The following is an 11,051-nucleotide window of genomic DNA, read 5'->3' as shown; positions in this document are numbered from 1 at the left end:
GACGGGCTATCTGTCTAGGGAGTGTGTCGGGGAGTAATCTAATCGAATAATACAGGTCGCACTAGGAGAAGGACATGGTAACTGAACAATAGGAAGCTTGAAAGAAAGACCAGGGTGGAATGGAGAGAAGAGAAAGAGAGGGAAGGGAAGGAAAAGAGAGGCGGAGAGGAAGGCGTGAAGAGGAAGAGCGAGTGGATGCAGGCAGAAAGTGAGACTCGCTCCATCGACGTCAACGTCAGCAGCTCCCGCGCACAGACCAACTTCTTTCATACATTCTCCATTTCCTCTCTCTTTTCCATCCTCCCTCTTCCACTTTTCGTCTCTTCTACTCACCGCTATTACCATACCCCGCTGGTTCAACCTTTACTACTGTGTTCCTTTCTCTTAAGGACATGTTTTAAACCACACAATTCTAATGATGGTCCCGTTAGATTGCCAAATCGGGCTCTGACACACTGATCTCTACCTCACCGTTATGATAAACTCCGCATCCAGCTGGACAACATCTCGTTTCAATAGAAATCCAGGCCAACCTGGGTGAATAATATATACTCTGGGACTCTTAGTGTGAGCGCAACAGCTTTCATACCTGCCCAGGGACATCAACAGCTTCCACTTGGTCATCCAGTCACGCTGCCCGCGTGACTCGCAGGTCTCATTGCTTGTTTCAGAACTCAGCTGGTCTCTGCTCCACATTACACTTGGGTAAAGAATTCCCAACTTCTTACGGACACTGTAATGAATCCCTTCGAAGCCAGACTGGAGCCAGCTATTTATAAAGGTCTCGGTCTCGTGACGGAACACGGCCTAGCATTTCCGCAACCCTTTCTGCAAGCCTTATATTTTGCCTGCAAAACGACCATGGACCTAGTCACTGTGTGACGGGACTGTCCCCGTTCCTGTTCCGCACCATAGCGTGTGGTTTACACCTGCGATGCATCCAAGCAAGGGTCTTCGGAGGTCTCCCTGTCTGCCAACATTCCGTCGCTCGCCACTCTCTGGTCGGAAGAGCTCTAGATACCTTCTAGTGCATTGCCGACATGCTGGTAGGTATCTACCAGGCCTCGCGTAACCCCGAACTCCTTCACTTCTCGTCGGTATCATAAGCCCGGCCCCAATGCAGCCCTATGGTAGCCCTTGTAGCTCCTAGCAACTCTGGTAAAGACCAGTCATCATCATCTCACTGGTAAAGACCAGTCATCATCATCTCACTGGCGAAGCCGCAGTCATCTATTCACGCAAGGAAGGCTATGTCGGATACGGCTTTCTGCATAGACACATCGTCTAGATCAAGGGCTCGCATATGACACAGCCCCAGGTGGCTCGCACGCGGCCACAGGGCTGTTGCCACTGCATCTTCACAGCCTTCATCTTCTGGGCCTTATTCTTAGCTATATGTCGACCTGCCAAGCCTCCAATGCCCGTAAGCACGCCCAAATCGTCCGACAAAGCAGCCTAAAATTCTGACTGCAAGTTCTCTCCACAAAACTGAAGTCGGTCATCGTTTCAGATGGCGGATGTAGTCGTCCAGAGTTGTCGCAGTGGATTGGTAGACAATGTCATATCTTGCAAGGGTCATCTACATCCTGGCGTTCGTTCATCGTTACAACCCAGTTCTACGCCCGGGTAGCACCGACGCCTCCGAATCATCCGAACTGAAGATCCAAGATGACGCATGTTTAGGATCGGCGTCGATCCTCATCGCATGAAGTGCTGGGATATCCGGGGAAGTGAGCGATGTCGCAGGGATGTTACATTGGGGAAAGTATATCGTCCTTCCCGTCGTCTTTATTTGGCATTGCCTTACGGCACCAGCTCGTATTCCTGAACTCCGCCTTCCCTAATTATTCCACTTCCCTGGTCTGGCAAATCATTCGATCTGCTATTCCTAATGAACATTATGAGCACCGTGCATTATGAGCACGATATTTAGTCGCAAGAAAACATCCCACTATGTAGGGAGCATCACCGGTATCGAGTGCGGCCTGCAATGCCCGTCGACATGGACTTCTCGTATTCACGCAACAACACGAGCTCTCCACCGCACCATTTCTACGATTGGAGAGTCAAGAATCTCCGGCTCGCCGTCGCATCGACTCGATGCTGAAGGTTTGAGACCTGCATCTCACCCTCACGTGCCCAGTGAGATGTCATAAATATTGGTCCCGAAATAGCAAACAACCATTGAGATGCCTTCTATTCGACTCTCGGCGGCACCGGAAAGTACATTTAAAGATCCCTGTCTCATGACGTCGGTTCAAGATAGTCTACACTCGGCTGTAGGCGGGAGATCGTGAATCCAATCGACGTTAAGTAAAGTCATGGAACGCCTAAAGCTGTGGCAGGGTGTCTACGACCCGGCAGGAAGTGAGACAGATACGAAGAGCCGAAGACCGCATGATAACCTCGACAAAATATAGTATATATGGCCTTCAGTACAAGGAGCGAAAGGAAAAGGTATAAAGCAGGCCTTCTCCCTCGACATTCAAGGACTATTCCAGCAACACAACAGCATTCCATCCCAACTTGTCTCCTGACCATCATCATCAATTAACTATCTAATTTTCCCCTTCAATCAACCACCTCCTCCTCACCTCAATATGAAGTCGATCAGTGCCGTCCTCATTGCCCTCCTGGCTACCTCCGTCTCTGCGGGCCCTATCATCCCCGCTGTGACCATCGCCCTGGCCAACGACCAGACTGGTGCACAGGGCAGCGCCGCCGTCCCCGCCGACGGCAGTGTGCAGAGCATCTCGGCTCTGTACGGAAACACCGGAGTCGGCTCTGGTGGTGTGGTCAAGGCCTCGTCGGCGCAATTGACCAACTTCCAGGCGAACACCAACTGCGTGATCACGAACTACGGATCGGTTCTGGCTACCCTGAACTCCCGGAACACCTATGTGGACCTGGATGGAAACCCGAGTGCGGCGCAGCCAGTGGACCTGAGTGCTGCCACTGTCAAGTGCACTGTCTAGACGCTATCGTTACAGTGGCATGCCGCTTAGGATATATGGTGAGAGGGCTAGACTTTCGGTCATATTGATCAGAGGGTGTCAATGAGGTTGCGTATAGGGGGGTGATAATGAAGGATTTCGGGTTACTCATGTCGATACACATACAATAAAGAGAATCTTCTCCCATAGCATGACATGTAGGGCTCATACCTGTTCCCGTAGAGATCATCACAATGCAGTAGATGCCACGCATCTGTTTGCCAAGCACCAGTCAATAGCAGAATATATTAGAGTTGTTCTTGACAAATGACAGCCGGCCCACAATAAAACCTTATCTAGCGGCCAAACCCATCCGAGGGCCATAGCTTGCCTGTCTGGCTCCGGATCCGAATCCCCGGACATCTCCTCGTTGCTCAACCGAGGGTGAACCTGTCTTCACAAGTGTCTGTGCGTATCCCAGACTCCGTCGCAGAAGGTCAACCATAATGCATCAAATAGCTCTATAGATTGTAATGACTCCCGGAGAGAATAGTATCAAGTTACTAGTCGATAAACAGTCAGCATCAAACAAACAATCTGACTCACCCCATAAATACATAGATGACTACTCCATCGGCTTACATTTCCAGACCAGAATATCTCACACGCGACCAACGGCTCATCAAGTGGATGAACTGCTGCCAAAGGCATCTTCCAATTCGTCACTACAAACCAACACGACGATCTCCCGTGGGCCTTGAGAATCCTTGCTTTGTTCGTAGCTCTGCAGCTCCGCAACGGACGGCTCCAGACCCTTGCAGGTGCCGCTCTCAACCACGGATCCAACGATGAACATATCAGAACCTTATCTGCGGTTGATTGAGGGTTAGGTCTATACAGCCCCGGAGATGTTTTCTCCTGCATCCACATCTGGTTCGGATATAGGACTTCAACTCCAGCAGTTGAGCTACACACATTCAAGTCGAGTCTTTGTTATACTCACCCCCATAGCATAGCCCTCACATCAACCCTATACTTTATATATCAAGGTCTACATGGCACCCAACCCTCCATCCCCAAACCAAACAATGACCCAATTACCATCACCATGAACATCACCACCACCACAACAGAACCCTCCACCTCCACCCTCCCCCAACCCGACATCTACACAGCAATATCCCTCCTCTCCATCTCCACCTTCACCTGTCTCCTCCTATACTACCTCATCTTCGACCTCTCCTTCTTCCCCCCAAACCCTCTAAAAGCATCAACCACAACCATCCTAACAACAATAACAACAACAACAACCCTCCTCTCCATCACCTTCACCACCCTCCTCCTCTTCAACCTCCCCCCCAACAACCCCGCCGTCCGAATAACCTCCGCCATCCTCCTCGTCCTAACCACCACCACCTCCAGCATATCCAACACCCTCCTGCTCTACTTCTCCCTGCCCCTAATAACAATCCACCAGAAACCCTCCGCCTACTTCCACCTGAAAATCCAACGTTTCCTCCTCTACGGCATAATCGCCTCCATCCTCCTCTTCCAACTCCCCCACGTCATCGTCGCCCCCGCTGCAGCCACACTCTACAAGGATGGTCACTGGTCACACGCAGTTACCATCCTCGAGCGCATCTCAGTGACGGCGTACTGCGGGAGGGAGATACTTCTCCTGGGGTGTTATGCTTGGGGTGTGGTGAGGTTTCTTCGGCCGGTTGTACACTACCACTACAAGTACTACCAATCCCATACAGGATATGGACATGGAAACGGGAGACAGTTACTGTATACCCTCCTAATGGCCGGCTGCGTCTCGCTCATCCTCAACATAGCCAACATCGTGGCCGTGTATGTGGTTCATACCGCCGCGGCGATGGCTTTCTTCCCCTTTGTGGTTAGTACGAAGGTCCTGGTTGAGGGTGTGGCGGTGGGGAGGCTTGTGGGGTTTGTTGGTGGGAAGAGTTCTTCTCTTCAGTACTGCTATCATCAGCAGAATAGTATGTATTCGGTTACTGGGTGTGGAAGTGGGAGTCAGTCGAGGAGGGGGAGTATGCAGCCGCTTATTATGCAGAGAGGGTCTGCTGCGATGATGTCTGGGGGGGTGGGGAGTAGCGTTGGGGTTGGTGAGGGTAAGGATGGTGGTGGTGGTAGTGAGGGGGAAGGAAGTCCCGGGGGTACTTGGGTGAGGGAAAAGGAGTGGTGGTATAGGAGCAGGATGGGATCTGTTGATACGGTGGTGTCTGTGGCGGAGCCGCCGGTGGCTCATTCGGCGGAGCATTTGGTGCAGGAGGTGGTGGATTTAGAGGGTGGTGCTGGTGTTGGTGTTAGTCGGCGGACGTCGGTTGTATAAATGGTGGGATTGTTGGTGGGTATGATTATCTTTAAGGATGTTGTATCGTGATTGTATTATATCGTGGGCTGTGACTAGATATATCATGATTTATCAAGTGAATTGGATGAAACGTTGAAGTGCTTCCCTCATGTACTCGCATACATTCTACAATCTACATTCTACATACTAATACTTTCCACTGAGGTGAGAGTTATACCACGCATGGCTGTGTTGACCATTCATCATAATATCACAGGTGATATATAGTATACAAAAGGGATAGACACCAGCAAATTCTCGCTAAAGCTTTCAAGAGTAGAACGAAGACTGAAAATCATGGTAGAAAAGGAATAAATAATCCAAACTGCTATATGGCTGTACGTGTGCTCATAGACCATTAGACATAACATAATGCATAAACCGACCAACCAACCAAGCCATGATAGATGAAGGACTCAGATCCCATGAGTTCAAAACACAAAGATATGAGCCTAGACAAATCAACTAATGGGGTATACATGGACAAAAAAATGTAGAATTTTCACAAGACGAGGCTCCAATCAGGTCGAACACACGTAGAATGCCGATCATTCATATTTTTTCGTCATGTCGCGGTCGTCACTTTTGTGTGCTGTTGTAAAGTAGATGTGAATAATCATGCGCTCAAATGCATGACGAGAAATGTATAACGTATTCCGTGTGGACATGCGCTATTTTGAGAATAGAGAGATGGTGATGATGAGGCAAATTGGTGGTGCTACTGCTTCTCGGGAATAGGCGTGAACCAGCCGCCTTGTTCCCAGTCGCAGCCCGGATGATACGTAGCAGCGTTTCTTGTATCTCCCGTTTGAAGGCCTTCAAAAAGCACGTTGAGTCGGTTGAAGTTGATGGGTTTCATGACCCAGCCATCGAAGCCTGCATCAACATATAGGGACATGTCCTTCTCTAGAAGAGAGGCTGAAACTGCAAATATGGGGATTCGATTGTTCAGCTTTGCGACCGACGAGAGCTCTATCGAATCGGACGACGTTTCGAACTCGCGGATCATTTCCGTCGATTTGATACCATCCACAATCGGCATCTATCTTGCATTAGCATGTCTATACTAACAAATACATAAGGAAGGCCTACCTGGATATCCATCAAGACGACATCATATTGCGCAGAATCGGCTCGGTATGCAGCTGCGCATTCTTCACCGTTTACTGTCAGTTGGACGGTGTGGCCTAGCTTCCCGAGCCTCTTCTGTACAATCTTGCCATTGATAGGGTCGTCTTCGGCCACCAGAACGCGGTACTTGCCAGACGGGGCTTTAGTGTCCGAGCCTGCAGGAGCACTCGTTGGAGCGGGTCCTGCAGGGCCTGCAATAGTGCTTGCCGGTTTGTCGGATATGGACAGATTCTGCACGTTCTGCTGCAAAGCACGTGTGACGTCATCCAATCTTTCAGGGGTGGAAGGCAGCGTAACGAGTTTCCGGCGATCTGAAGAGGGAAGCAGACCAGCAGCTTCGTCTTTTGTACGATCAATAGATTCCTCAACTACCAGTTTGTCGTCCAGCTCGTCTGCAGACGGGCTATTCGCGCCACGATAGCTACCACTGCGTCGCCATCCATCACTTGGTGCAGACGAGCTGCTGTCGACCAAGATAAACTCTTCCTTGGCCTCAAAAGGGATGGCGCCATCGTCCTGCGTCGACGTTTGTGGGGTTTCGGGTTGGTCAAAATCCGTATCCTCTGGTGTAGCAAATTGTAGCGAAATCTGGAAGCGGCTACCCTTGCCCTCCTCCGATCGCACGGTGAGCTGACCGTGGGTATTCCGTACAATGCGAGACACCAAAGCGAGCCCCAACCCGAGGACACCTTTCTGGCGTTCACTCTCAGTATGCTGCGAATTATTGTTAGGATCTCGGTCGAAAAAGTAGCTGTCGTCCTCCGAGGAGACCTGCTCCAATTCCTGGAACATCGTCTCCAGTATAGCGGACGACATTCCGGTCCCCGTATCAAGCACCGTCATGTGTATGGTTGCAAACCCAGGCTCTGGATTGCCAGGGGCTCGCCACATTTCGACAGTGACGCCACCCGTAGATGTATGCTGGATGGCATTTGAGATCAGATTTGAGATTGCCTGCCGAACACGCCGTTCATCACCCATAACGGTCTTCGGGAGCCCGGGGTGGGCGTGAACCGTATACTCTATTCCTTTCCGGTGCGCCTCGCCGGAAAACATGCCGGTCGCTTCCTTGAAACATAACGGAAGATCGAAGGGTTCATCTTTGATCAAATTGTGTCCCTTTTCGGTGTTGGTCAGGTCCAATAGGTCGTTGATGACGTAGATCAATGATTTCGAGGCGGAGTATGATTTGGTAAGGTTGTCGCGAGTCTCCGTGTCCAAGGCACCTTCGAGAGCAATTTCTAGATAATTGACAATGGCATTCAGCGGGGTTCGGACTTCGTGGGCTGAATTAGCCAGAAGCAGCTTCGTCAACTGCGAACCTTCCAACGCAGCCTCCTGTTGTCTCCATACTTTGATAAATTTGCCATAGACCAGGCATAAAACGGCTGCAGTCTCTACTTCCGATTCGCTCCATTCACGAGCCCGGTCCATGACAGTCTCAGTCCAGACCTGGAAACTCGCGCGAGGTTCGAGGTGACCATTTTGCAGGAGTTTAGTATAAGGATTACCACCCCATTTGATCTGCGTCAGCTCGCCCTTGCGGAAGAAGACGATAAAGTCCTTGCCATCGGCCGACAAAGGCACGTACAACATGCCCGAGATCTCCTTGAAGCCCGGCGGGTAACGCAAGTCTGGAAAGTCCTTCTTCACATGATGCGATGCAACGACGGAATTGAGCTGGCGGATCTTGAGAAACTCTAGCAGAGCCAGCATCTCCTGTGACTCGGTTGACTTTCCGAGGATCTTGGTCTCCCCTCTGATAGACAATGCGCCGTAGTCCGCATCAAAAAGCTTCAGTAAGTCATCCGATGAGGCAATTATGTAACCCGAGGGGTTTGCATCCGTAGGGATGGTGTTGAGGAGCTTGCGTGCCTGGAGACGTGATGCGTAAGAAAGACGCTCGATGTTCCGAGAAAGTGTATCACCGATCAACCGACACATTTTCCGAATCGGGAAAGGTACTCGCATGCCGGCGTCTCCATATGAGTGGCAGGAGATCAGACCCCAAAGATCATGCGTGTTGTTGATACTGATCGACATGGACGCACGGACCCCCATGTTCGCTAGGTACTTGATGTGGATAGGCGACATTGCACGCAAGTAGGCATGTGTCATGTCTAGAGGAGTCTTGAGATCCTCGATGCCTCGACACACCAACCGTGAGCTCATCTGCTCACGGTCGTAGAGTATGCGTACTTTGTTGAGACGATACAGGTCGCGGGCTTGCTTTGGAATATCCGACGATGGGAAATGTAATCCCTTATACAAGTCCTTGGTCATTCTCGTGTCGACTAATTCTGCCACCACATCTCCATTGGCCTCGCTATCAAACTGATATATCATCACGCGGTGAAATCCCGTTAACTCCTTAACTATGCCAATCGTAATGTTTAGCAAAGCGTCCATGTTTTGGGCATCACCAAGCTGATCCTGAATCTGGCTAACAATACTGAATACCTCCATGGCAGCTGCTTCGCCCCTCCTTCTGCGTGCATTCCGAAGCACTCGTAGCGGCTGGCTGATGTTCACAGTGCTGCTTGCTAATTGATCAGGTGTTGGTTCAAAGCCCAAGGTATCCGTCGGGGATGTAGGTGTTGTGCGCCCAGCAACGTTGAGAGGGTTAATGCGGTCGTCCTCCAATTCGAACTCACAGATGAGCACATCCCGGTGAGCGGGGTTTACATGGATGGCACACCAAAAGCGTCGAGGACGGCTAAGTCGATCCTTAACAGCAAGGATAAATACCTCTGGGCCATCGCTAACGGGGTCATATCCATCGTCTCTGATGAAGTCAATATGATCGAGGAGGATGTCGGTCTGGTCGTCTTGCAGGAGGTCAGAGAAACTCTCCAGCGCAAAAAGGTTACTTGGCGAATGACCCAAAATAGCCTCAGAATTTTCACTAGCTACATGGACTGCTAGTGAACCCTCAGGTGTCTCGCGCAAAACAAGCATGACGCCAAAGGTTTGCACGGCGCCCGGAATGTGGATCGGTTCGTCTTCACAGGCCCGAAAAGAATCAGGTGTATTGCCTGTTATAACAGCATGACCCGCCGCCGTGACCACGTGCTGGAACCGCGAAGTAACAAGGCTCGCATGGCCCTCTTCCGGCGCGACTTTCCTGTACGTGGAGCTCTCATCCGGCGGAGCGTCTCGCTCGGCAGCGCTCGAGGCCGGCGAGAAGACATCAGAAGACTGCTGCGAGAGCCGACCGGTCGACTCAGGACTATGGACAGGCGCGTTGGGAGAAGGATTGGTATGTGGCGAACTAGCAGATTGTGAACTCAATTGGTCCCAAGTATCGGCGTCGATAATTGAATATGAACGAGCACCACTTCGCGGAGAACGCATTTCATTTGGTATGCTTTGCTGGGTAATGTCTGTGGAAACGGGATTAAAGGAGATGATTGACCGAATAGGATATACTCGATCCGTGCCGCCTACAGTCGTACTGTCCATGGAGGTATTATGGCCTTGATCCGGAACAGTCGTTTCTTTTTTGGATGTCGGCGGTACTTCGGGGGCATGAGGGTCGAGATCCGTGCCCCGGCCTGTCGAGGTGGGGGGATCGTTCGAATCCATTTTCGGACTAGGGGGGAAGAGCAGTGGCCCGGTAGGAAATTGTGTGCTCTCCACGTATGCTCAACGTGACATTGGCAAGTTGTGATTATGGGGTGGCCTGGGCGATGCGAAGCAAGTGGTTCAACCGGAGTAAAATGTTGTCCTCCCAATCGACCGCGGGGAATAATCACGGTCGGTTGCCCAAGGCAGCCAGCGGGGTGAAACTGCTCGATATGGGGGAACGGGGCCGCAATAGGATACTCGACGCACAAGGTGACGCGGGGTAGGACAAATCGGAGGATATGGGGGAGAAGTCTGGAGTATACTGATGAAGGGTTAGCGGTGACTTGGCAAGCTGAAACAATGTAGCTAATAGTAACCACCACTCATCCAAATGGGGAGGGTAAGAACCAAACACATACTAACAATAGGTGAAGAGGGGAGGTCGAGACCGGGGGGAGGGGTTGTGGTGGCAGGCGGGCTGATAGTGAGGAGCAATATATTACCACTATATAGAATGGTCACAGAGGCGAAAGTGATATAGTTCGTCGCACTGCCCGAACAATTCAAATGGAGACCGGTTACCGACCGAGAGGGTAAGGTATTTCGGGAATCCAAACGCCCCTTAGCGAGGGTTCCAGCGAGGAAACAAGCAAGACGGAGCAAGTCAGAGGAGGAGGAAAAAGAATCAGTTTCATGAGGACGGACTCTCTTTCGTTCCCCAGATGGCCCGGATGCCTTCTTTGGGGTTAGCGGCCAGCCGTTGGTGGCCAGAAGTTGGCAGAGACCAATCAGCAACACGGTTGACCCCTCCACAGGGCCTCCCGCCCGACTGGGAAAAAAGATGAATTCCAGCCCGCGATACACCACGATCGGGTAGTGTTCCTGCCAATCACAGCCCTGCGCATCCTGAGACGAGTGCCGTTTCCAGGCTAGCCCACATGTCCACTCCACACATAGTACGTACGATGAGGGTTATCCTGGCATTTTTGGCGAATTTATCTCTTCATTTCCTCATCGAGTTAGTACAGTACCTGGATGGTTAG

At 51.1% G+C, this 11,051-nt stretch overlaps 3 protein-coding genes across 3 annotated transcripts; 2 read left to right on the top strand and 1 right to left on the bottom strand.

The window, feature by feature from the left end:
* Window positions 1-2,600: 2,600 nt before the first annotated feature.
* Window positions 2,601-2,975, top strand: AtWU_00853 (uncharacterized protein; the record flags this gene model as incomplete). Its single annotated transcript, XM_035495968.1, has 1 exon — window positions 2,601-2,975. One exon carries the CDS (start codon window positions 2,601-2,603, stop codon window positions 2,973-2,975), a length of 375 nt encoding a protein of 124 aa, XP_035351861.1.
* Window positions 2,976-4,041: 1,066 nt separating this feature from the next.
* Window positions 4,042-5,289, top strand: AtWU_00852 (FAD dependent oxidoreductase family protein; the record flags this gene model as incomplete). Its single annotated transcript, XM_035495967.1, has 1 exon — window positions 4,042-5,289. The coding sequence occupies one exon, from the start codon at window positions 4,042-4,044 to the stop codon at window positions 5,287-5,289; it is 1,248 nt and encodes a 415-aa protein (XP_035351860.1).
* Window positions 5,290-6,028: 739 nt separating this feature from the next.
* Window positions 6,029-10,026, bottom strand: fphA (putative sensor histidine kinase/response regulator; the record flags this gene model as incomplete). The annotated part of the gene is made up of 2 exons (XM_035495966.1): window positions 6,029-6,352; window positions 6,403-10,026. 2 exons carry the CDS (start codon window positions 10,024-10,026, stop codon window positions 6,029-6,031), a joined length of 3,948 nt encoding a protein of 1,315 aa, XP_035351859.1.
* Window positions 10,027-11,051: the final 1,025 nt, after the last annotated feature.

Source organism: Aspergillus tubingensis, assembly GCF_013340325.1.
Source record: "Aspergillus tubingensis WU-2223L DNA, scaffold_2, whole genome shotgun sequence".
Lineage (NCBI taxonomy): Eukaryota > Fungi > Ascomycota > Eurotiomycetes > Eurotiales > Aspergillaceae > Aspergillus > Aspergillus tubingensis.
This window is presented reverse-complemented; position numbering and strand designations above follow the sequence as displayed.